Source organism: Sinocyclocheilus rhinocerous, unplaced genomic scaffold (genome assembly GCF_001515625.1).
Source record: "Sinocyclocheilus rhinocerous isolate Xijiao unplaced genomic scaffold, SAMN03320098_v1.1 scaffold3375, whole genome shotgun sequence".
NCBI classification, from domain to species: domain Eukaryota; kingdom Metazoa; phylum Chordata; class Actinopteri; order Cypriniformes; family Cyprinidae; genus Sinocyclocheilus; species Sinocyclocheilus rhinocerous.
The window spans coordinates 3,449-31,204 of NW_015650030.1; the positions used below are offsets into that span (position 1 = coordinate 3,449).

Below are 27,756 nucleotides of genomic sequence, written 5' to 3' on the forward strand. Positions count from 1 at the left end.
AGAATTTTATTAGGCTACTCATACTAGCTACAGCGTGATCAGTCACACCAAAGTCATCAGAATAAATATTGGCTCAGTGTGACCAGGGCAATATTTTAAAATATAGAATTGAGTGTTTACATATCATGAACAGAGACGTTCTGGCAAATTGATATTCAAGTAGCTTTACTGGCATGGTAAAAAAGCGTTACAGATGCATTGCTTAAAATGTACTCAAGGAAAATTAAAAGTACACCATTTTTAAACTACTCAAACAAGTAAAATTTGTGATAAAAACTACTTAATTACAGTAACGTGATTATTTGTAATTCGTTGCTTCACACCCCTGGCGACCCCACATCAAAGTAAAAAAAGAAAGAAAAAAGAAAGAAAGAAAAGTGTCATTACTTAGAACTTAATATGAATCAGCACAGCACAGGAATGTGTAATGAACTCGACAAGTCAACCGAGCTATTAACTCTGTATGTTCTTTCAAAGACAGAATTAAACAAATGAACATAATTAGAAATACTTCTATTTAGTTAATCAGAATAACGGTGCGCTATAGTCCGAATCTTGATTTTGCTGCTGCTACTGCTGTTTCCACTGCAGCCGCTCCTCCTCCTGCTATTTTTGCTGCTGCTGCTGCTGGTCCTCCTGCTGCTGCTGCTACTACTGCTCCTGTTGCAACTACTACTACTCCCCCTCCTATTACTGTTAATGCCGTTTTCCCATAGTGTTTAAAATTTTGCTTTAAATTCTCCCATTCAATATTTGTCTGGGCTTGTTTATACAACTCATTTGTATAGTGCGCTCCTTTATTTTCCTTCACCATCATGTCAATCTTCCTCAGCAGTTTTGTGACCTGATTACGGTTCTCCATGTTCTTATTGTTGAATGAGAGAAACCTGTGACCACACTCTTTAACAGCAGCCTGGAGATCCTCACTTTCTCTGATATAATCATATATCGGTTTTCCCTCGAGTGCATCATCATGCGTGAACAGTATGATCGTGTAATGAGAAGCTTCTTCTCCAAAGTTTTCCTGAATCCGTCTCACTGCAGTTCTCTCCTCATCTGTGTATTTGACACCCAGTCTGATGACCAGCAGAAACGCATGAGGACCAGGAACAGACATGTATACACACTTCTCTAATTCCTTCTTCATATCTAGTTCTTTCGTATCAAACAGTCCTGGAGTGTCGACGACTGAGATTATCCTTCCATCAGTCTCTACTTCTTGTCTCTCACAGGTTTTAGTAATTGACACAGGTGAAAGTCTTCTTAAAATACTCTCTGCCCAGGATGGTGTTTCCTGCTGAACTTTTTCCTGATCCAGTTTTACCCACCACCACAATCCTCAGATCTGATAAAGTGAGAGGAATATATTGTTATTACACTTAAAGGGGTTATGAATTGAGAAATCAAATAGCCAATCATAGCAGTGGGTGTTTCCTCTGAAGTCTCACAACAGAATACAATCAGGGCAGAAAATGGCCTTTTATTTTTTAATTATGACCTTTTTGATGCTCAGATCATACTAACATTATAAGTGCACCTCAGACAACATTCTAAAATAATTAAAAATGCAGTTCTACCATGACAAGTCTCAGAATGATTGGCATGGAAATGGCAATGGCCTGGCGTCTGATTTGGCCCGCTGCTTTGTTTTTGTTTGTTTTTTATTACTTATATTATTGTTTTATATTATTGCCTGCCCCATGTAATAAAGTGATAATTTTCGAGTTTGACATTTGATAATATATCGATAATAAACCATGAATCAGTTAGTCTTTACTGGCAGCGCTTTACAAATAGGCTCACGTTCACGCTTCCGTCAAATGGTTTCAAACAGAGAGTAATCAATAATGCGCGGGACTCGAGGAAGGAGAGGAAGCGGCCAGTGACATGTGGCAAAAGTGCAGGTCAGTTTCATCTGTAAATGGACTGCTGTAGTTTTGTCTTTGTAACTTTGTAAGTAAATTATTAAACTGCTAGCAAATGTTTGCCTATTAATAGCACCTCATTATTATCGTCAGTTACAATACTGTATGCTAAAAGACGGCATTATCTACTATAAAGTTATATTAATAAATTTAGCAGACATATTCACATTGATTTATAGGCTAGTGAAGGTAGGGAGGAGCTAGAGCAGACAACAACATAAAAATACAAGTCATAGTAATGCAATATGTTTCAAATTATTTTTTATAAGATATTATAAGCTACTAATGTTGACATTTAGGCACTTCAGAAAATTAGTTGTAATATATTTTGTATGAATTTGTATAAAATATACGTTTGTTCATCTTGGGTAATTAAGTAATTTTAAGCTAAATAACAACAATAACAATTTGTCCTAAAGTAATACTTTGTAATTTGTTTTTGCACAGAATCTAAAATTTTGTTAAATTCAAAGTACAATAAAAATAGAAAAAGTACACACACATAAACACAAGAGAGAAAGAGGAACTGTGCAACTTAACTTTGATGTGCTGTTTATATTTGATTTGATCCTTGATGTTACTAAATGATGCACATTTTAGATTAATGTTACCTGAGAAAACTTTTTTTACACAGTGCTGTGTTACCAAGACATTTTATTAAAAACCTTTTTTTATACAAAAATCTCACACTGAACAGTTCAATTCTTTATAATAATATCTGTCCTGTGCGGCGGCATATTATTTCTTCTGCTCGGCTGCACACGCGCACAGCTTAGAGGGAACGTTAAGTGCAGCTGAAGAGAGAACCTTTAATCATTTTGAATTATTTTAAGAAATTATTATAAGAAAAACACATGATGCTGGTTACATCTTTAATGGCTCAGCAAAACCTTCAGTGTTAAACACTGCTCAGTTTTCATATGGTCCCAATCCACATAGTAAACGTAACACTGAAGCAGTGTTACAGTGAGTTAAATAAGGCAGATTCACTTTACAAGATTGACCATTAATGATGACGCTTGAAGTTAACAAGCAGAATCACTGAAGACAAGAGGAACAACAAGAACAGAAAAAAAGTAGTGACAAGCAGACAGCACACCTATAACTGACTCACAGCCTCACATGAAATCAACTGCAAATTAAATCAATGATATCTCACCAGAGTATGCTTAAACAACTTAAAAAACAACATCACAATGTTTAGTTATTATAAACCATTTTGGCTTTATTTCTTTCATGTGGTCTGTTTGAAGTCACCATTATAGTGATTTGGGCACTTGGCCCTTGACTTTGGCTGAATTAATTCTACTTCAGCAATTGTTTAAAGTGCATGCTTAGGGTGACCATACTTCCTCTTTTTCCCAAACATGTCCTGGCCAAGATTTCTAAAATCTGCTGGGTTTTGGCTTTATGTTATTGTTTTCATAGCTGCTGAAGGTAATGACTGAAAAAGAGGTTTGACCAATAAAGTACAGGCATTGTAGATAATCAACCAATGGCTTTCGGTTAAAGCAATGCAAATACACATATACATAATGTATGAGGACTGTAGAGAGCATAGGTGTGTTTGACTTGAAGCAGTGCTGCGCAGACCAATCCTTGTATGGTTGTAAAATACCGTGAGAACTCTAGGGAGCAGATGGCTCCTTGTGCTTTTGAATCACTCTTGCTGTACTTTGATATCAAACTCTGACCTTTCTGCACAGCGCCGCTTCAAGTCGAACACACCTGACGTCAATAGGAAAACAAAGCCAAAATGCAGACATTTTAGGCAATTTAGAAGTCCTGGCCAGGACATGTCTGGGAGAATAAGTACGGTCACCCTATGCATGCCATCACTATTGTCTACAATATTTCATGCTCCTGACAGCAATGACATACCTTTTACTATGTACACTCTTTGGAATCAGTGACTGACAGCTGGATTTTAACACGAGTTCTCAAATGACCATTAAAGTCTTTAAAAATAGCCATTTTTAATTTTGAACTTTCATTATCAAGAGCTTTTTTATTAGTAATAGCACTTCTCATGATCTCATTTCAGTCAGGTCCACTTCGTCAAAGTATATTTATAACAATTATATAGCATACAGTTAGTGTTGGCGGTATGGTTCTGTTCTGGGCTAAACTCCCCACGCCTGTCCATGCAGCCATGCTTAAGGCAGCAAGTCAAACCCCCCTGGGGTACAGAACAGATCCTGCAAGACCATACTGATGAACCAGCTTCACCAGCTCCATTATGCTGGTCCACCAGCTATACCACCACTAACCAGCATAAACATTCCTGGACCAGCATGGAATTCATGCTGGATTTTTTTAGGAGGGCAAACCAAACAGTTTGGTTACCACTGGAGAAGAAAAAAAAAGTCATTGTGACATTTCTCAAAATATCTTCCTGTGTGTGCATAAGAAAGTCAGTCATACAGATTTGGAATTACTTGAAGGTGAGTAAATGATGACAGGATCTTTGTTTTTGTTTTCTACCGGCATGTGATTTACCATTTCCTCGTCCTTTCCCATTGTAAGGAACAGGGTAGAAAGACAATTTAAACTTTTATGTGGACTCAGATCTGTTCAAACAACAAGTCGAGTACACGTAAAAGAACAAGTTGAGAGCATCAGTCAACACAGTAGAGGCTTAGAAAAAAATTCTTTTTAGAATGTTGATATGTCAAGTCTCAATCAATTAGCACAACACGCATTTCTGATACTGTAAATAACACAGATATATGGTTGAATAGCTAGATAAATGATAGCATGAATTATTCAGTACTTACTTAGAGGAGGCTGATCCATGCTGTTCCTCTTCATCTTGCCTTGAGTTTAATTTGATCTATGATAACATGCACGTAATTGAAGGATAATTGTTTTGAATGCAGTTTAATTCAAAAAGGTTTATTTCCATAATATCTTCTAGTAATGCATTTCTGTTGAACAGTTTCCTGCTCCAGCCACACCCAACAGCACATTATGCAAACATTCCTTTTGTCCTGCTCCTTTTTAAAACACACAATTTTCTTTCACTGAGATTTTAACCTTGTACACAAAGTTAAATATCGTTTAAGGTTTGTAACTATATTTGAAAGAGAGAGAGAGAGAGAGAAAAAAAGTCCTTTACTGGAATACAGAAGCTGAAGATTCATACTTGTACACATTTTTCTTTTCATATGAGAATAAATAAACTTACTTGATGCAGTTGGCTGATGGTGTAAACTGAACGTGACATGCAGCTCAGTGATAAAGAGAGAACATATTGGTCTAAAATATAAAAAGAGTAAAAGTTATAAAGAGACACATGCTCACTTGATACAAACACTGGAATGAACAAACATGCCCAAACAGGATTTGCCTGTGAAGGGAGGCTGGTCTTGTTAAGACAATGTGCTTTATGCTTTCAGTTTGCAAATTGTGGCGAGTGGGGTGGAGTAAATGATAACGAGTGACACCTGCGCCACTCACCGGTCCCACGGAGGAGCTCTGGAAGGATAAAAGGAGGAGCGACGACAGTGAAGGACAAGAGAGGACCAGGCCTGGACTATTTATGTTGTTGTTTTATTATGTTTTATGCGGCAGTCGTCTGTGAGGGGCTGCCGCTTTTACTTTCATTTTGTGTTTGTTAAGACAATGTGCTTTATGCTTTCAGTTTGCAAATTGTGGCGAGTGGGGTGGAGTAAATGATAATGAGTGACACCTGCGCCACTCACCGGTCCCACGGAGGAGCTCTGGAAGGATAAAAGGAGGAGCGACGACAGTGAAGGACAAGAGAGGACCAGGCCTGGACTATTTATGTTGTTGTTTTATTATGTTTTATGCGGCAGTCGTCTGTGAGGGGCTGCCGCTTTTACTTTCATTTTGTGTTTGTTTATTTGATTATTAAAGTTTTGTTTAAATGTTCGCCGGTTCCCACCTCCTTCTTCCTGATCTATGAACTTTGTTACACAAATGTTGGAATAAATAAGTGCTCCACACGAGAACATTTTTATTCTATTGTGTATTGCATGTACAACAAAAGACCTTTGAAACTGAAACGGAGAGGGATGGATCTCTCTATAGATCCATTAGGTGTGTATTAGGACTAGAGAGAGTAGAGTTATGACATTATTGTTCACAATTAAATGCTGAGTTATGATTTTTTTTTTTAAATCAATTACATTGACTTGTTTTTTCTGTTTCCATACAAATGAATGTGAATGCTGACTAAGGTCACTGATGTCAAACCTTTTAAGTTGTGGCATGCCATTAATATGTTCACAAGAAATGTATTAACATTATAAATCATTTTGAATTAATAAATATGAAAGTTTCAAAAGGAACAAAAGAAACTTGCTGCTGCTGTATCTGTATGCAGTGCACTGTAGCCAGTATACATGCTATATATTCCTTTAGATAATGCAACGGCTGGTGGTTTCACTGTCAGTACATGCATTATTGCCTGAGACTGGATTCCATTTAAATGTTTTTCAGTCTTCCATTGTTGGCTGCTGACGACTTTTACTTTAACTTTCCTTTAAGTCAAGTCACCTTTATTTGTATAGCGCTTTATACAATACTGATTGTGTCATAGCAGCTTTACAGAGTCAAACAGTAAAATAGTTTGTCAATAATGCAAGAGGACAATAACAAACAGTAATCTTTCCAGATAAAGTCAGTTCATTGATGATTCAGTGATGTCATCATCCAGTTCAGCTCTTTGCCCTTCTTATATGGTTGAATTTCACATATCTTACATTCACACTGCAGGCAAATGTGGCCCAAATCCGATTTTTTTGCTCACATGTGACTCAGATCTGTTTTTGTCATGACAGTGTGAACAGCACAAACTGCATGGAATCTGATCTTTTCAATTCTGATTTGTGCCACTTCCATATGTGATACTAAACCCGATACAGGTCAGATGTTTTGCAATGCAACCGCAGTGTGAACAGTCATGTCGGAATTCATGTGACTTTTACGTCACTCTAGATCGACATTCGTCATAATTCCACGCTGACGGGAGACACTTCAAAGATTTTTCCATGCCCAAAGTTATCAAGACAGTTGCGAAAGTGATGTGTCAGAACTCATAAGTATTATAGTGACAACTCCATATATAAGCAAAACATGAGAGCTTATATCATTAAAGTTTCAGAACTCTGCTGTCTTTTGTCACATCCTTGTCTTTATTTTTCATATTGCCTGTGCATAATTTCGCTGGCTTCTGCAGCAGATCACACTATAAATAAACTCATAATCGCTTACTTTATGTCCTCCGTGTTTACTTCCGTATAATAGCGCGCTGCGCAAGTGTTGCCAAATCCACAGTTTCCCCGCGGAATTTGGCTACTTTTTCCACTGTTGCCTCGGGCTGTTTTTCAACTTCGTGGGTTGACGCGACCCCACTAACGAGATGTTTACCTCCCTGAACATGGTTGGGCTAGTTTTGGACTAGTTTAGCAATAAAGGTTTTTAGCTAAGAGTTTTCTCTTAAAACCTATTCAAAAAGCTGCTGAAACAAACTTTTACTAAGGAATAGAGAGAAGTCTTAAGCTAAGAGTAAGGGGGCGGGGCTGAGCTCGTTGCTATGGATGATGTCAGCATGCTTACTAACTATGCACAGAGTCATTGGCTGATAGTCTCTGTCAGAGATGTATTCATAGAAATATTTTAGAGTAAAGATAAAGGTTTAAAAATAAAAATTTTGCCACATTCAAATAAAGATTTTAAAATGTAGGCTAAGTGTCACTAATTAAACAAGTATGTGTTCAGCTAAGACATAATCAAAGGAAAATTTGGAGTTGGGATAACCTTCAAAACTGAAGGTGATACCTTTATAAAAGCTCATTATTGTCAAATATTTCTCAAATGTTTACATTCCGAGGCAGATTGCCAGCAACAGCCATTTTAGGATAGTTTGTGGCTTGGTCTTAGTGACTTAGGAGTCCTCTTCACTACTCCTAACGTTTCACAGATTTAGGAGTTAGTTTTAGTGCTAAAATGTTTTTTTTAATTCTTTCAGATCAAAAATTTAGGACTGACACACCCATTATTTTTAAGATTTTCTCCTAAATTGGCGAGTTACGAGCTACTTTTAGCCTTAAGATGTTTTGTGAATATGGGCCCAGGTTTGTGAAATATGTTCATTCAGATTTAAAATACTGCATTAAGTTTAAAAGACTTATGTTAATGTTATGTTAACAAATAAAATAAAAGCCAATGAATGCAGTGGCCCAATATCTGTCAAGACTTTGTGATGCACTAAAGTGCATGCATCCAATAAAATGAAAGCTGATGTTTACAGGCTATAAGTTTAAGGGCGACCAATCTAGTCTCTGATAGATAAGAAATGCAAATATCTCTTGGGTATGAAAACGTCCCCCACTTATTCTGCATGACCGTATTTTAGATCCCTTAATCTGACCCCATACCTAAACTTTTTATTGAGGGAAAACTTGTAGAGTTAATAGTGAGAATTAGTTGCTAAACTAAAGTGTGACCGGTTTGGGAATTGTAAAAGAAATGTTTGAAAATGCTGGATTAAGTTTAAAATACCTAACTTATTTTTTAACGTTCAGAAGCTATATATTTTCCCAGATAACAAAAATAAGTACAATATTGGTTTTCCTTATTTCTCAAAGGCCAAACATTCTCAGTCAATATTGGCAAGCACAACTCATCCTCAACACTAATCACATGTGGTGTCCCACAAGGCTCTATTTTGAGTCCTCTCCTTTTTTCTCTATACATGCTTTTGGCTCTATCTTTCAGAAATATGTCTTTTATCACTGTTATGCTGACGATACACAATTTTATCTTCCTATCAAGACCAGCAATGGAAATTCTATTATAAATTTTATCTCCTGCCTGAAGGAAGTTAAAATGTGGTTGTCAGAAATCTTCCTAAAGCTAAATTGGGACAAAACTGAGGCCATTGTTTTTTGATCTTCATTGTGTGGCTCTAATATTGGAAATCAACTATGTTCCATGTCATTAACATTGCACAATAGAGTTAAGAACCTAGGTGTTATCTTTGATTCCGAATTATTGTTTGATAAGCAGATAAACTCGGTTGTCAAAGGAAGCTTCTTTCATCTCCGATCCATTGCCAAATTGGATGAGTTAATCTCAAAGAAGGACCTAGAAGTAGTGATCCATGCATTTATTACATTCCGGCTTGATTACTGCAGTTCATTATATATAAGTTTATCTCGTTCCTCTATACATAGTTTGCAATTGGTCCAAAATGCGGCTGCTAGACTTTTGACGAGAACCAGGAAGAGAGAGCACATCACCCCTGTTCTTTTTTCCTTACATTGGTTACCAGTCAAATACAAGGTTGATTTTAATGTTTTGCTGTATTTCTATAAAGCTTTGCATGAGCTAGCACCACAGTATAATGCTGATCTTCTTCAACCACATTCTGTGTCAAGATCTCTCCGTTCATGTAATCAATTGCTTCTTTCTCGCTTAAAGACTAAGGGCGACCGAGCTTTAGCAGTTGTGGCCCCTAGACTGGTGGAATGCACTTCCAGTGAATCTGGTGTGTATGGTGTCCGTGTATTCCGTTTATCATTGAATGACAGCTAGCATAGTGTAGCGTGGTGGTGGGGGGATAAATTCTTGACACTACCAATACCAAACTTAAGAGGAATATAGTATAAGAAGCTGACTACGCCACCCCTTTTAAGAGAAAGGGGAAGTAACTACCCAATGAAAATAGATGCTCAGTCTGTGTCGTTACCAACACTCCCCGGAGACTTCCTGAAGGAAAGCAGGTTCCTCTGCCCATTCCACACCGTCCATGGTCTCATCTGGGTATCGACTTCATGATTGACCTTCCATCTTCTAACAATCATACCTGTGTGTTCATCGTTGTTGACCGTTTCTCAAAGGCATGCAAACTCATCCCTCTCAAAGGTTTACCCACTGCCTTCAAAGCTGCTAAAGCACTCTTTCATAATGTATTCCGTCACTTCGGCCTTCCTGAGGACATTGTATCGGATCGAGGCCCCCAATTCATCTCTTGTGTGTGGCAGGCTTTCTTCAAACTGCTGGGAGTGTCAGTAAGCCTCTCCTCTGGTTACCACCCTCAAACTAACGGCCAGACTGAGCGAAAGATCCAGGAAATAGGGAAGTACCTGAGGTCCTACTGCCACCAGAACCAGGACAGCTGGAGCCAGTTCCTTCCGTGGGCGGAGTACGCCCAGAACTCCCTAAGACAATCCACCACAGGGCTCACCCCTTTACAATGTATCCTTGGGTACCAACCTCCATTATTTCCCTGGTCGGGTGAGCCCTCTGAGGTTCCAGCTGTCAATCACTGGTTCCAGCAGAGCGAGAGAGTATGGGACTCAGCTCATGTGCATCTCTAACAGGCAGTGCGGAGACACAAGAGGCAAGCTGACACCCGAAGAACACGACCCCTCGCTACCAACCAGGCCAGAGGGTGTGGCTCCCGACACGGGACATCCGTCACCGCCTGACTTGCCGTAAGCTGAGTCTCCGGTACATAGGTCCATTCACTGTGCAGAGGCAGCTCAACGAAGTCATCTACAGGCTAAACCTTCCACCTCACTACTGCATCTCACCATCTTTTCATGTGTCCCTCCTTAAACCTCACTCTGAACCTTTGTTGTCTTCCACCACAGAATCTGGTGGCGATGAGGTACCTCCTCCTCCCCATCTACCGGGTCCGGGCCATCCTCGACTCGAGGCGGCAGGGCCCCAGACTGGAGTACCTCATCGACTGGGAGGATTACGGTCCCGAGGAATGCTCCTGGGTTGCTCGTCATGACATCCTCGATCCAGCGCTTATCACACAATACCACGCTGAACACCCTGTTCGCCCGGCTCCCAGGGGTCGAAGTAGGCCCTGTCGTCGTTGTTCCATCCGGCCGTCAGGAGCCGACCGTGGAGGAGGGGGTACTGTCACGGAGTCACAACCATCACAGACCAATCACAACCCATTGTCACCAGATCAGCACACTCCACCCACTTGTTCACTGTCCCCGGAGTTCTGATTCACTGCACCTGCACCTCATTATCAACACTCACTATAAATAGACACTTCTCCTGTACTCCCTTGTCTGATCTCGTCCTTACGAACACTATAGACTCCTTACCTGAGACTTACCTACCATTTGGAATCACAACCTGTCTTCTGTCATCCATCATCTGCCCTTCATCAGCTTCCATACCATTCCTCTTCAAGAGTTCCATCCATCACTTCAAGCTAAGTCTTTATACTCTCTGCCTAGAGTTATTATCTCACAAGTCTGCATTCCTGTCCAGTTCCGTGCCTCTGTTCAATAAACTCTGTTTGATACAACTTACCTGTCTGCATCCTTCTGTTGTGTGACACTTGGATGATCTGAGAAAATTCTGCACATTTTCATTTTTGGGTGATTTATACTTTAAGAATCATGTGCCGGGGAACTGTACTCAGCCGCGTGAATCATTTGCATTATTTTTATTTGTAGCAAACGCCTGGATTCCCTGGGTAGATGGGAGAGTGCAGGCCGAATGCAGTTGAGGAAGCTGCTGACATCATCATCCCTTTTTTTTTTTTCTTTGACAATCGATAGCATTTCATTCTCAAACTCATCCATGCCACTTGATTTTCTTTTTAGATGCAGTGGGGATCTGGGTGCTGGTCATCTGGGTGCTGGGCACTTTCAGACAGAACTGCTACATTGTGATGTCTACCTGACTGCTGTTTATTGGGGTCTGACTGCTGTGGATCTAACTGTTGCGGTCTGTACCAGGATTCCCCTGGCCAAGGGAAACCTGTAAATGGCATTTTACAACTGTGATTTCTCAGGAATATTCAATGAAATTACTATAGTAAATATCCTTTTTTTTTAATCAGAATAATATATTTTTTAAAAGTCACAAATGTGAACCATTCTGCACTTGTTCCTGCACCTGTTTGCTTGAGCCTGCACTGAAAAACTGGTTGCTCGCTCCCTGCCTGATGGTCTGCTCTTGAATTTGTGGATAATTCCCGCTTGTGGGTCTCTCTGCCACAAATACTTCAATAAAGTTCATTATGCCAAAAGATCTCCATTTTCTTTTGTGTTCTCCCTCACTTCCACTTCTTTCTGTCCTCCTTTCTCTCATGTACATGTCTCTGAGACCTCGCCATTTTTTTCTTGCAAGCTTCAGCTGAAAAATATATAGCCTCATGCAACAATTTTTTTTTTGCTTTTCAAATATGTATTGGTAGTTGGCACGCACACTCACCCACACACACACACACATACATGTGCATGTGTGTGAGTGTGCGTGCCAACTACCAATATATGCACATATATACAGTATATATATATATATATATACACACACACACACTCACACTCTCTCTATATAATTTGTTTGACTGTAATGAAATTCTGATGGGGCAAACTGATGTAGGTAAGTGTTGATATTTATGGGGATAAAGTATGCCACAACACTGACATGTTCACATAGCTTTAGAGAGTACAGAGTGGACAAAGCCTTTGACTAGATTCACTTCAAGCAAGAGCTGTTGAGACAGGTTCTGAAAGACTCGAGAATATGGCCATGCAAGTATATTTGTATCCAGGGGACATATTAAGAGAAAACAAAGGTTCGAGTCTCTATACCGGCAGGGATTGTTGGTGGGGGGAGTGAATGTACAGCGTTCTCTTCTACCCAGAGCCAGAGCATGTGAGCGGAGCGGAGTGGTAATATTTCCTTAAGAGCGCAGAGCGCCTTTCTGAAGATTCCGCTCCGCTCGCTCAACCCAGAATGCCCTTTGGTGATTTGCTTGTTCGAGATCTGTAGAGATTGAGAATAGTAGAGCAATTATGGAGTTCAGATATTGTTTCAACGAAGTTCCAAGCCTTATACATAAATGTAAAGTAAAAATCAAAGTTAAGAATGAGCAGGGAGAAGAAACTGAGAGGGAGTGCGGGGAGACTGTTAAAGTTAGTACAGATTCATATTGATTACAGAAAGCACGAAGATGTGCTACGCAAACATGGTGCAGCAAAAGGTGAGCTAGTTACATACCATAATAAATGAATAAACAGGTAGGCTAAGGTTATATTCGGTTGTACGGAGCCCCGATCATGACATGCAGACAAAATCACAGCCACGAATTTAGAATAGGCTAGTTCTCTTTTATGCTAGGACTACATTATGGCCACGAATTAAGAATTAATTTTTTCGTTTAGTCTAAATTATGGCCACGAATTAAGTATTCATTCTCTTGTTTAGGCTTAGCTGCCACGAATTCATTCGTTCGTTAATTCGTTCATTCCCTATAGTAGACCTAAATCGTGGAACGAATTATTATATTTCGTAATTACTTATTAAAATCATTATTGCTTAAAATTAATAAATAATAATAAATTAATTTTAAAAATAATAAAACCTGCTGACATCATAGAAACGAATTGTTAATTCGAATTATATTCGGAGCTCCGTAATTATTAAATAATCTTAAACTGTAGACCTAAGCTAACACACAGCTGTATATAGGCCTAAATACAGAACTACAGAGTACAGAAGATATTAGCCTACACCACTTAGGCCTATTAAAATATTATTTTTAAAAAACTGACCCGAACCAATAGGTAGACCTACAGAATGTAGGCTAGATATAGGCAACAGTAATTTATAATCTAATATAACGCACGCAAACAGAAAAAACTGCAACCGGCCAAAAGGAGATAAAGAATTTTTTCGCTCTCCAGAGACCCCAGTTCTCCGTGTCAAATGCACGGAAGAAAGAATTAGATGACGCATTTTTTAAGATGGTTTACTTGGATTATGAACCTCTGACAAAAGGTGAACGAGAGGGTATGCGTCATTTTGTCAGTGTTGCCCAGCCCGGGTACACCACTCCATGCTATAATACAGTGCGTGATACACTGATGCCAAATGCTCTTAGTGAGATGGAAGGCAGACTTAGGGAGCTGTTGCAGTTAGGAGATAGCTTCGCGCTTACGCTAGACATATGGACATACAGAAGAGGACACAGCTTTCTGGGTGTTGTGGCAAGTTTCGTTGATGAAGTGTTCAATGGTCACACTGTGTTGCTGTCCTGTGAACATCTTAAAGGACACCACACAGCTGAGAATATTTTTCAGAAATATGAAGGTGTTTTACAACACTGGAATTTACAAAGACGCGTTGTCAGGGTGGTGACCGACAGCGCCAATAACATGATAAAGGCTTTCAACCTCCCAGGGTTTGAGGAAAGTGCAGTAGAAGAGGAGGGACTACCCATTCATGCGTTTGCGGAGACACTGTCAGTTAATGTCTCCTCTCGTTTTAACAGATTCTATTCTGACAAGCACCTTGTGTTGGCGGCTGTATTAGATCCACATTTCAAAACAGAATGGATTATTAGAGATGGTACAGTGAGCAATCGACTCGCAGAGATTCGCGAAATGTTGGTGAAGGAGGCAGAATGCAGTGGTATAGACACAGTCGCGGAAATAAAGTTAACGAAAATCAAATACACTTTTTTGGTTTTTGCATTTTAGGTAGGTTTGCTAAGGTTAGATTCATATATTCTGACACTTTGTCCAAGCTAATGTTTCTTAAAGTAAATTCTAAAATCCAGTAGACATCAAGAGACGTTTTAACAGACCACAGTTCCCCGCAGTTATGGTCAATTTTAACTTGACACTAGAAAGTATGTTTCTTTCATTGATGTCAGTTCATAATCCAAGCGTTCTTTAAGTGCATTTTATCTTGTGTGTGCTTTTCACAGGCTTGCTTCGCTCACATGCTCTGCCCAGAGCCGGTTTAACAAGGAAATCAAAAACTGGAAACAAATGAAATTGACAGGAACATAACCAGAAACAAAAAAGAAATAAAATGTAATCATTCCGAACAGATATTCCTATTTGAAATGGCCTTTAACAGGTTAATAACATTATTGAATCGTTCCGTTTAGAATTTTAATTTTGCAATCAAGCAATCATGAATTCAAAATGTTACGGTCATATCCCCTATCGTATTCTACAACAAAAACAATGAGAGCACCTTGTTATCACTAATTTTATTTTGATTTCCTGAGTCCGCTATTAGCATATAGCCCATTAGCATCGCCAACGTTGTAACGATCGGCCTTACTGGAAGATGTTACGTTTGTTAAAAAGGGGTCAGATTATACTATGTGAGAGCTTTGAGTGTTTAAAAGATGAGACAGACAACAATGTTAAAAGTGAAAATCAAATATGTATTTACAATATTCACAAGAGACTTAAAACAACACAAAACTAGAATAACTTAGGCTGTTAAAAGCACAGAGTCTTTCAGTTTCATACCATTAAAACAGTCCTTAAGAAATCCAGTGTGTTGCTAGTCCCAAAGTGAATGTCCCACAAAAGTGTCCACTGGTGTGTATATACAAAAGTCCACTGTAGTGTTAATCCAAAGTGCTGGAAAGGTAAGTCCACAAAGGTAATTCCACTATTCCAGTTTTCAGGTGATCACCACTTGGTCGTAATGAGAGCAACGACCATGCTTGTTTGACATGCTGCCTCCTTTATGCTGTCCATTTCCTATTTCCTGTCATGTGATCAGTCACATGACAGGCAGACCCAAACTCATTTAAAGACATACACACATTAAAATGGTTAAGAGGAATAAAATGGCTAAGACAACATGAAAACCTATTAAAACTCAAATATACATAAAATAATAAAAAGTATATTGAGCAGGTTAAAACATGTGTCCTGTGTGACAGTGTCAAAACGTGGTTGCCGTTAATCTCGCTTACATTGCTACCACTCTTTTCACACACATTACCATTGTTTTACTCACTGTTACTTGCATTTATGGCGGATGTGTGTCTACCTTTGAGTGCAGGTGAGGACACCGAATAAAGCTCGAGCTGGAGGCCGTGGAGAAGCAGATCCACGACCTGGTGGATGACTGAAAAATAAACTTCTTTGTTTATTTTTAATACTACAAATTTTGATTTTAGAGACAAATATTGTAAATTACATGAAGACTACGTCATGTCATGAATTACTTGCTATATATACATATGCTATCATGACATTAAAGCAAGCATAGTTGATCTAACATATTTCTCCAACAAACCAGTAGTACAGTAATATTTAATAACATGACAAAAGAAAATGGAACAATAATGTCTCTTTATTATCTTATTAATGTAGGATGAAGAGATACAGAACAAAGATTAGTAATAAGCTACACTTAAAAAGCAATTATTTATCATTCTAGATTTGCTACTTTATAAAATCACTTTGAGTCACATGTGATATTCATGGGTCCCGTCTGTCTCAGTGCTCAAACTCTTTATACAAAGTTACATGCATAGACAGCTCAGAACTTATGAGTAGTCTATTATACTGACTTTCATACCGTATATACAGGTTCATGTGTTAATGATATTTCATGATTTTCATCTTCAATCATATGCTAAAGGTTCAGTTTTACTGGAATCACATTCTTCAAAGCTCCTGTTCTCTTAAGGGAAACAGTAGGTAACCACTGAAAGTGATGTGGTTATGCTCGTTATCATATATCTTCCTTCCAGACCAAAGTCTCACATAGACAACATCTCCAACCTCCAGAATCAACACAACTCCTTTTGAGGAGTTCACAGCGTACTGATCCTGATGGCCATGTGCTACAACCACCCGCTGTTCATTCTTCACAATGGAGACAGTTGACGGAGTTGAGGGATTCCAATGACCATAGCGTCGTTAAACTAGCAAAAGTGGATTCAGACACGCCCTGAGTGCACATGCACCATGCGCTTTAGACCATGCGCTTAGATCGTTAAACTAGGGCTCCTTGTCTGAAGCCTGGTTTGAGACTCGAGATCAATGTACAATAAGATTGTGATAAGAATAAAGAGTTTGTGACTGAAAAATAAACTTCTTTGTTTATTTTTAATACTACAAATTTTGATTTTAGAGACAAATATTGTAAATTACATGAAGACTACGTCATGTCATGAATTACTTGCTATATATACATATGCTATCATGACATTAAAGCAAGCATAGTTGATCTAACATATTTCTCCAACAAACCAGTAGTACAGTAATATTTAATAACATGACAAAAAGAAAATGGAACAATAATGTCTCTTTATTATCTTATTAATGTAGGATGAAGAGATACAGAACAAAGATTAGTAATAAGCTACACTTAAAAAGCAATTATTTATCATTCTAGATTTGCTACTTTATAAAATCACTTTGAGTCACATGTGATATTCATGGGTCCCGTCTGTCTCGGTGCTCAAACTCTTTATACAAAGTTACATGCATAGACAGCTCAGAACTTATGAGTAGTCTATTATACTGACTTTCATACCGTATATACAGGTTCATGTGTTAATGATATTTCATGATTTTCATCTTCAATCATATGCTAAAGGTTCAGTTTTACTGGAATCACATTCTTCAAAGCTCCTGTTATCTTAAGGGAAACAGTAGGTAACCACTGAAAGTGATGTGGTTATGCTCGTTATCATATATCTTCCTTCCAGACCAAAGTCTCACATAGACAACATCTCCAACCTCCAGAATCAACACAACTCCTTTTGAGGAGTTCACAGCGTACTGATCCTGATGGCCATGTGCTACAACCACCCGCTGTTCATTCTTCACAATGGAGACAGTTGATGGAGTTGAGGGATTCCAATGACCATAGACAGAGAAGTTGAACATGTACGCTCCTTTCAGTGGGGCTGTGAAAATACCTAAAGCAAATAATGAAAGATAAAGAAGAGAATCAGCTGTGTCCTGTATGATTGCTTAATTACCAAGCACAGTGTAATAGTGTTGAAACATGGAAGATCATTTAATTCTCTTATTCACATTACACAACTGCAGAGAGGTTTGAATGGGGCAGAATGGTTCTCATTACTATGGGTTTTATGACTCCATTTCATTGACAATTACCTGTAATTGGGTTGTAGGCGTTCCCTATGTTTGTGAAGACGTTCCTGTAGGTTAGTGTGATGTCAGTGGTAAAAGGACCAACATCTCCACTGCCAGATTCCATCAGTGCAGCTGAGAACGCTATCTCTCTGTCTATGATTGTAAAACATGAGCAATATTGTGATATATTACTCTATTACACTGAGGATGTATTAACATCATTCAAACACACTGTTTCACCTCTATTTTCCTTTCTCAGCTCCTCCACTTGACTCTGAGTAAGATTTGAATTTTCTGTGAAGAAATAAAGATTGTGTTAAATTACATTTATAATGCTTATTGTAATAGAAAAAACTCAGTTCCCTTTCATGGGAACTTCGAACTGCGTCCTCTAGGGGTCGCTATGGGGAAACCTAGAGGACGCAGTGTCTCGTTCCCTACTCAGGGAACCATGGTTACATATGTAACCTGAGACGTTTTACACTAACATTTACACTTTGCACAGTATAACATTGGTGTTTTCCTCTGAGGATCACTAATAAAAGTGTGAATGTTTTGGTGAGGCACCATCATTTTTCTTGTTCAGCTCTTCCAGGATGACCGCCTGTTGTTCTGCAGTTTTCTCAGCGTCCCTCAGTCATGTCTCTAAAGCTCTGATGTTGGCTTTCTGCTCTGTGACGGTGGCGGTCAGTTCTCTCAGTGCTGCGTGGATGTCAGGGAAGCTCAGATGGCAGTATTGTTGGCTGTCAGAAATAAAGATTGTGTTAAATGACATTTATAATGCTTATTGTAATAGAAAACACAGTTTATACAGAAAAAAAAACTCGGTTTTACACTAACATTTACACTTTGCATAGTATAACATTGGTGTTTTCCTCTGAGGATCACTGATAAACGTATGAATGTTTTGGTGAGGCACCATCATTTTTCTTGTTCAGCTCTTTCAGGATGACCGCCTGTTGTTCTGCAGTTTTCTCAGCGTCCCTCAGTCGCGTCCTCTAGGGGTCGCTATGGGGAAACCTAGAGGACGCAGTGTCTCGTTCCCTACTCAGGGAACCATGGTTACATATGTAACCTGAGACGTTTTACACTAACATTTACACTTTGCACAGTATAACATTGGTGTTTTCCTCTGAGGATCACTAATAAAAGTGTGAATGTTTTGGTGAGGCACCATCATTTTTCTTGTTCAGCTCTTCCAGGATGACCGCCTGTTGTTCTGCAGTTTTCTCAGCGTCCCTCAGTCATGTCTCTAAAGCTCTGATGTTGGCTTTCTGCTCTGTGACGGTGGCGGTCAGTTCTCTCAGTGCTGCGTGGATGTCAGGGAAGCTCAGATGGCAGTATAGTTGGCTGTCAGTTGAAGCTTCATCTCTCAGAGTGACTGTCTGAGGTGGATTCTGTCTTCTGTCCTCATTGCTAAGCTGTTGACTGATCTCATTCTCACCGTGTCCTTCATTTACCTGCTGCTGTACGACAAACACAAAGGTTTCCAACAGCAGCAGTATACATAACCAACCCTTCATTCTTCACTGATGTCCAGCTCTTGCTCCGTCATCCCCACAGCCCCTCATGCTCTTTTTATAGTGTCCTGTTTACGGTCTTTTGTACTTGACTTATATTGCTTCAGATAAAAAAGTAGTTCAAGTTAATCATATTCAAAGGGATGTCCCTGGGTTCAGTAGTTGTTTAACTCTATTCACAATGTTTGTGGCACTACTGTATGTTTATCACAACAGAAAATAACTCATCTTTTTCAAATCGATATAGATTGTCACACCACTTTCTGGTATCAATGTGCATCTGGATGTAAATTTACAGAGACAAAATCAGCAAGTGATGTTTGCATATATAATGTTGAAGCCTTGTGACAATACTACTGAAATACACTACTGTATGTTTATCACAACAGAAAATAACTCATCTTTTTTAAATCGATATAGATTGTCACGCCACTTTCTGGTATCCATGTGCATCTGGATGTAAATTTACAGAGACAAAATCAGCAAGTGATGTTTGCATATATAATGTTGAAGCCTTGTGACAATACTACTGAAATAGGGCATGATTTAACATTTACTGCTTTAACTAAAGAATAAGCTTACATTTATTTCTGTGGTGATTGATATCATGCCACAAATGTTGCTGATAGAGTTTGAATGTTATTCCCTCACATGCAACAACATCCTATATCAACAGTGCATGGATTAATAAACAATAAAAAAGAACAAAATTAAATGTAAGAAAATAATTAAATGTATGTATAACTAAATTATATATAGAATATACTGAAGATGACAGGCTATGTGTGTAAAACACAAGAAATGGTATACAACCTTATTCAACACAACTTGTCAAGTTCAATTCAATGACATAAAACATTAATTATTAACCTAATTTACAACTTTTCATGTGCTGGAATGCACTAGATTCTGGGAAAGTGGTTTACGCTCTTAAGATAACATTTACATTGACTTGTTTTACAATACAATTGTTTGTCACGTATGGCTGTAGTAAAACACATGACAAAGGAGATGGAGAAAAAAGTATTTATTAAAACCCCACAAACTGTAAACTCAGGAGAAGATACTGGGAGTAGGGCCGTTAAACAAGGAGGGCTGGACAGGACCATAGAAGAGCAACAACCCAGCAGCGGAACAAGTATCTGATCCTTTGTGTGAGCTCCAGCAGGCTACTGGTGTGACTTTTTATGACCAAACTGTCAGAAACAGACTTCATGAGGGTGCCATGAGGGCCTGATGTCTAGTGGGACCTGTGCTCACAGCTCAGCACCGTGCAGCTTGATTAGCATTTGCCAGAGAACACTGGGTCAGTAATGGTCCAGGAAGAATATGCTTGGAGGGTCATACAGACCTCCATGTGCAAGCCAATGGTTCCCTTACTGCTGTTAGGCACCGGGATGAAATCTTCAGAGCCGCTGTCAGACCTTATGCTGGTGCAGTGGGCCCTGGGTTCCTCCTGCTGCATAATAATGCTGGCCTTAGGTGGCTAGAGTGTGTAGGTAGTTTTTAGATAATGAAGACATTGATGCCATTGACTGGCCCAATGCTTTCAGGAAGCAAAGCCACATAGGACACTGTGCCACCAATTGGTAAGATAAATATCACTTTTTAACACGTTTAAATTTAAATAACTTTATTTAAAAATATATACAGTATATGCATGTGCATTAATATGTAAAGAAGAATGTTTGAAAGTTTTAGTATATGAATAAAAATAAAATGTCTTTAAACAGTTTTTTTGTTTTTTTGTTTGTTGCCTCAGGGCAACATTGTGCAGTTAGACCACTTTTGTTCAGGCTATATCATGCTAGAGTGTGGAGATGTGCTCAGATGCATAATCAGGAAAATGATGCATTCACGTCCTACTGCGCAGTTTTTACAAGCTCAGAAAACTCAAAGAATATTAATTATTATTATTATTCTGCCACAGAGAATGATGGGAAATTTTGTCACTCAATTAAAAAGTATCAGCTTATTATGGAAGCCCTTTTCCGCCACTGAATTAAAAAAAAAAAAGATTATTGCGACTTTTTATCTCATAATTCTGACTTTTTTTCTCACAATTGCGTGATACAAACTCGAAATTGCGAGATAAAAAGTTGCAATTGCGAGTTATAATGTCAGAATTGCGAGTTTTCTATTCCTTACGGAATATGCATAAACGGATGCATTGATGGTTTCTCCAGGAAAATGATCTGGCTTGAAGCATACAAAACGAACAATGACCCACGAGTAATTGCAGGTTATTTCCTACAAGCTGTTGCTGAGAATTACGGATTTCCACAAAGAGTTCGCATTGACCATGGAACTGAAAATACGCATTTAGCAGATATGCAGACATTCTTCAGAGACACTGCGAGTGCAGAATGTGTCACTCTTGGTCCAAGCACTGGGAACCAGAGAATTGAACGATGGTGGTCCACTTTGAGAAGCCAGTGCATACAATTTTGGATGGATCATTTTGAACAGCTAAAAGAAGATGGACACTTTGTTGATACTTTCATTGACAAATCTCTCATCCAGTTTTGCTTCCAACATTTTATACAGGTAACAAATTTTGTTCACTGAGTTAATTTTATCCTTAAAGAGAGTATTGAAGTTTGATTATAACTTAATATTATTTATTTACATAGCCTACAACGTGCAGTTTTATTAATTCATTTGGCAAGACAATGTAGAATATATGTTCCATTTCTTTTTTTCATGAAGGAAGAGCTTGATGAAATAGTCAGTGCCTGGAATTGCCGCAGGATACGGCCAACTCACAACCCACGTGCTCCCAGTGGTCGACCTTCAATAATGTTTGCTGTTCCCAGCTTATATGGAGTGCAGAATTTCTTGCATCCAATTGAACAATCAAAACTGAGCATTTGCCAAGAGGAGTGTTTATTTAAAGACTACCCTTGTGATGAGGATGTCTTTCAACTGTGTGTAGAACTCATGGCTGAGCATAACCTTGTCATGTCAGATGATGTTTATGAAATTACAGACCTTTACCTCCAACTTCGTGAACTGATCCTTCAAGGACTGGATTTGGAGGACTAGATTCACCATTCTAATCTAATCTACAACATTCACTATAAGCTAAAGGTATTGTTTCAATTGTTTTAGTATTTCAGATCGCCAAAATTGGTTTAAAAGTAATATTTTCCTTAAGTGAACTTTATATCTGTGTCTGTAGGTGTTGAACTGAATCCTTTTACTTAGATGATGTTTATGAAATTACAGACCTTTACCACCAACTTCGTGAACTGATCCTTCAAGGACTGGACTTGGAGGACTAGATTCACCATTCTAATCAAATCTACAACATTCACTATAAGCTATTTAAAGGTATTGTTTTAGTATTTCAGGTGGCCAAAATTGGTATAAAAGTAATATTTCCTTAAGTGAACTTTATATCTGTGTCTGTAGGTGTTGAACTGCAGCCTTTCACCAAGTTACTCTCCCTACCCAAGCAACCTTGGACCACTGGAGGGAATCTCAAAGCTCTTGGCATCACATATCAGTCTGTTTTGAGTCCAATCATAGGTAAGAAGGACTACATTTGCAGAGTTCTGCAAGGAAAACACTTCCCACAAACTGGCTGGCTGTGCATATTCAGAAGCAGGTCTTCATAATTATAGTTCACATTTTTAAAAACTACCATCTGGCCATAAAGATTTCATCTGACCATAAAGATTTTTGCATTTGTCTTTTGTTACACTTGATACTCAAGAGTGATATTAAAAATTGTCCCTTACATGTTTAAAGTAAAGATGTAATTGTTTTTCCCATATTATTATAGGTCACAACCATTCACAAGGCAACAGAGAGTATTTATGGCTAGACTGGTGAGCACACTTTTCATATTCTTTTATTAATTGATAATTTTTTTATGCTTAAGAAATTAAAATAAATATTTATCTATGCTAAAAAACTAATATTACACTGGGGGAAAAATGTGATTTTGATATCCAGCATTTGATCTAACATCAAATTACATTGTTTGTTTTTTTTTAAATATGAAGTTTGTTTACAAAAAAAATCATACTATCTATCACTTTCTATTCATCAGTCAACAACTTAAAGACGATGAAATCCCCTGAGCTTCAGACTGCAGGTAATTTTTTTAAACAAAAAAGTAACTTTTTGTCTGAATATTATTTGTATTTGTTCTTTGTTCATGAAAAGGCCAATCAAGTCTCAAAACAGGTTTCTGAGGTCAAAGGCTCTGCAATCCCCACCCTTACTTCTATTGTGCTATATCTATCTCTATCAAGATTAAGGGTGAGCAGAAGTTATATTTCACTTTATGGTCATTTGTCTTTAAACATGCTTATGTTCAGGGAATACTTTTTTTTTACAATTATGGGCCAGACCCTTTATTGTAATAAACTTTCAAGTCTTTCTTAACCTTATGCTGAACCCTTAGTTTTGCATATTGCTTATTGCTGACAGATTTAACCATTATCCACTATATGAAGCCCTGCTACCTTTAAAGCACCCGGCTGAGAAGCACGGCCAAGAAAAGCACTGATGACGCAATAGGCAGCTTAATGTGTATTGAATGAATGAATGATTCTGTAGGTGCATCCCAATTCATATGCTTATGCACTATGCCATTTTGTAATATAAATATTGTGTTCACACTTAAAAATTCCAACACAGAATTTTGGACACTTCATGTACTCAGTCATTGCACCTTTAATTATGTAATTGATGACAAGCAAGTTGTCTAAATGCCATACACTAGACACACAGTGCATAATTTAAGAGCGTACAATGTAATTTTGGACAGGTACTGACATGTCATATTTCTACATTAAGATTTCTATAATTAAAACTTTAACCTCATAACATTATTGATACAATTGCAATTGTAATTTTACTGTATTGTAAATGCAATTATGCTACCAATGAGCCAAACCTGTATGAGTTTCTTTCTTCTGTTGAACTCAAAAGAAGATATTTTGAAAAATGTTGGGATCTGAACAGTTGATGAGCACCATTGACTTCCATAGTATTTTTTTTCCTAAAAGAAAAAGAAGATAGAAACTCATACAGGTTTGGAACAAGTGGGGGTGAGTAAATGATGACAGAATTTTCTTTCTGGAAGTGAAATACTCCTTTAACAGACTAAGTGCATAAATACCACTTCTGATGCAGCTGCTGTGCCACCCATGCAATTCAAAGATGGATTTTGTTGATACTGATTACATTTGATTGCTAACAACCCTATTGTGTGTTGTAGGCTCAGGCTACACCTTGTCACCTTGTTATACACCCCTCAGGATCACCTTGTCTATTAGACACATTACTCAATGTACAGTAAATAATCACCATTATAATTTTCTGTGCTTGATGATATAAAATCACAGTGATGTTGCTTTGTGTTTTCAGAGGGCAGAAATAATTTGTTCCATACCATCCTCATATCTATCCTCATGTGCAAAGGAGGCCAGCATCCTGTCAAATTGAGATCTTGTTATCTGTGATCTGCTTGTTTTCAGTCTTGTAACATGGCAAAAGCACAGCCATCAGAATAAGAGGGGAAATGCACAAGCATCTAGATGTAATGAATACTAAAAAAAAAAAAAACGTACATAGTTTTATGACAATTTTTTAAATGTATAAACTAAGTTCTCTCTCGTGAAGCCAACAGGGAAGTGACTTAAACTGTAATTCGTCAACTGGCCGCTAGAGGCTGGCTGCAAAAGGGAGTCAATCCCATAGACTCCCCATGTTAAAATGCCCAACTTTACAGCAGAAAAAAACATGTTTACAGCCTGGTTCAAAAAATGATTTTGGTCTATATAGCTAATTTTGCCCTTCATGACAACTGTGAGGGGGGTGAATTTTTTTATAACTCATCCGTTTAAATTATATTAAGCCTTAAAGTTCTGCATAATTAAGGGCGTGGCCACTTGAGTGACAGGTGGATTGCCGCTGCTGTCACCACCGTCGAGCTAGGTGGGCGTGGTTTCAGCAGCCAGCTCCCGCCTCTTTGCCCATTTTCGATTATCCGGGAGTGACGCGCTGCCAAGATGGCGACGGCTGGCTCCGCCTACTTTAGGCTTCAAAACGCTCGTCGGAAGTCTACGGGTGACGTCACGGACACTACGTCCATGTTTTTATACAGTCTATGGTTGAAACTGATCAAAATGTATAGATTTTCCCCTCTGTTTAAAGGGCAGGTGATTGAAAATAATATGAACAAAATGGTTTTATAGGTAAACTGATATGTTGTCTGTATTTTGCATTATGCCTGAAATAAAATATTAATCGGAACTGAATTTTTAAAATGATATTTAGTTTATTAATTGTGCAACCTTGTTGTGGTACATATTTTGCTCCAAACAAAACCTAAAATTATTATTAGTATTCTCTATGTAGTCCTATAAATCATTTAACAGGCTTGATGAACCTGAATGGTTGTAATAATTGTACATGGTACATTGGCTGTCAGGTTTTGTGTGCCACTAGAGCTACAACTGAAATAGATTTTAAAAGTTCAGAATATTCTTTAAAAAAAAAAGGGAGACTTTGGTGTGCATTATTTATTGGCGTGTGGTACTCACTCCATCTTAAATAAAACAATCTTCTGTTCAAATGTTTTACCTATGGCATGTATGAAAAGTTCACAATAATGCAACACCCAATTGTATACAAGCACAAAGTTAAGAACACATTATAGAACACATTATAATGTTTCAAAGCCATCATCTCACTGAAGAGGCAACATGTACAATTTAATGTAAACAGTAGTTTGTACCTAAACAATGAAGAGCACTTTCACTATTGAAAGTCATAAAAAAGGTTGTTAAACATTCAACGTAACCAGCAATAACTAAGTGGACAAATTAAAGTGACTGTTTTACTTTCTGTACACGGGTCATTCTTCATACACTTACAATTATTTTACACAAGACAAATAGCTAGCATATGAGCTGGCCATAACTCATATCTGCCAATATCTAATTGATGTACCACTAGCCTATGTCCATGACCCAGACATTGCTTTCAAGAATGTTGTTCGTTTCAGATCTGAAATCTGGTTAGTTGTCATAGTGCACTGAAAGCCTCAGGAAACAGCCACAGGTGTGTGCTACCGGTCTTCTCTCAAACCCTTTAAGGTCTGTGAAATCAACTGCTGTAGTTTTGCCTATAAACAAATCTGATCCTGTACAGAATCTAAGAAACAGAGACTGTCGTTTTGCATCACACTCCCTCAAGTAAGCTGTCAAGTGCTTTGAAATGTCCTTTCGGTGTATATTGTTTCAGGAAATTTGAGAGATCGCACAATTTTCCTCACCGTTGGTTGTAATGCACAGTACACATCTTCAGTTTCCTCAAGGTGCATGCTCAGAGGTCCAAGTATACCTGCCCACTGTTCAAGAACATAAGCAGGCTCTTGAATGAGAGTTTTGTGTGCCAGTTCTTGTCTTGAATGAGAGTTTTGTGTGCCAGTTCTTGCAAAGTTTGCTTGAAGTTTTCTTCTGTTGGAATTCTCCGACAACTGTAGTTGTCTAAGATCTCAAGCAGTTCCTCCTGGTCTGCACTACAGAAGTCTGTTCTGCAGCTTTCTAACACAGCACACTCATTTTCTGAGACATACTTCAAAAAGTTCTCAATCAGATCACTTTACAGATCCTTGTATTGCTTGCTGCAAGATGGCAGGTGCATGTTTTATTGAGAGATATTTCTCTTTCTTCCAGCCGAACAGAATTATTCAGGCTACACTTTCCCACTTTTCTTTGCCAAAATAATGTCGAAAAAAGGGAACTTTAAAATTGTTCCCCAGCGTGCATTGATCATAGAATTCCTGCCAAAACTCTGATGAACTCCCTGAACACTCCACCAACATCATGGCCCATCTCAAACCGTCCATTTGGGAGGAGCAGCTTCACTTCTACTTCACTCTGTGTATGAGGAAGGGTTTCATCACAGAAATGTGCAATGAGTTCAGAAAATATCTGTCCACGATGAACAACAATAATTTTTTTTTGTGGAGCAATGGGTTCTTCTGGGCTCAGAGGCAAAGTATCATCTAAGTTTTGTTCATCTATTCCAGTGCCATCACTACATCACTTGTATTCGAGTGATCTGGTAAGGTCATTGAAAAACTTTGAAAAGGAACATTCAGATCCTCGGTGGAATGCAAGGGAGATACAGCATCATTGCCTGGACTTTCCACAAAAATGACATCCGTGTCTGAAGCTTGAAAGAAGTCATTCATTCTGCTGGAAGTGGGAAGACTTTGATCCTGGTTATTGCTGTGTAAGTCCTCCATTGTGTCTGATATTTCCACTTTACTTCCCTCTCCACCTTTTTTGTTGTCAGGTAGAACCTCATCATTAGGCGCGTTTCCATTACCCTTCAAATTGCGCAAATTGAAATTGCGAATTGAAAATACGTCTAATGGAAACCCGTCAATTTCGCAAAAACGCCCAC

At 38.4% G+C, this 27,756-nt stretch overlaps 1 protein-coding gene and 2 pseudogenes across 1 annotated transcript; 1 reads left to right on the forward strand and 2 right to left on the reverse strand.

The window, feature by feature from the left end:
* Nucleotides 1-247: 247 nt before the first annotated feature.
* On the reverse strand, nt 248-5,228 carry LOC107711452 (GTPase IMAP family member 7-like; annotated as a pseudogene).
* A 7,660-nt stretch (nt 5,229-12,888) lies between these two features.
* Nucleotides 12,889-22,822, forward strand: LOC107711446 (uncharacterized). Its single transcript, XM_016516435.1, has 5 exons — nt 12,889-12,918; nt 21,448-21,870; nt 22,033-22,413; nt 22,552-22,656; nt 22,738-22,822. Exons 1-3 carry the CDS (start codon nt 12,889-12,891, stop codon nt 22,366-22,368), a joined length of 789 nt encoding a protein of 262 aa, XP_016371921.1. The 3' UTR covers nt 22,369-22,413; nt 22,552-22,656; nt 22,738-22,822.
* A 3,472-nt stretch (nt 22,823-26,294) lies between these two features.
* Nucleotides 26,295-27,657, reverse strand: LOC107711448 (uncharacterized; annotated as a pseudogene).
* Between the last annotated feature and the right edge of the window lie 99 nt (nt 27,658-27,756).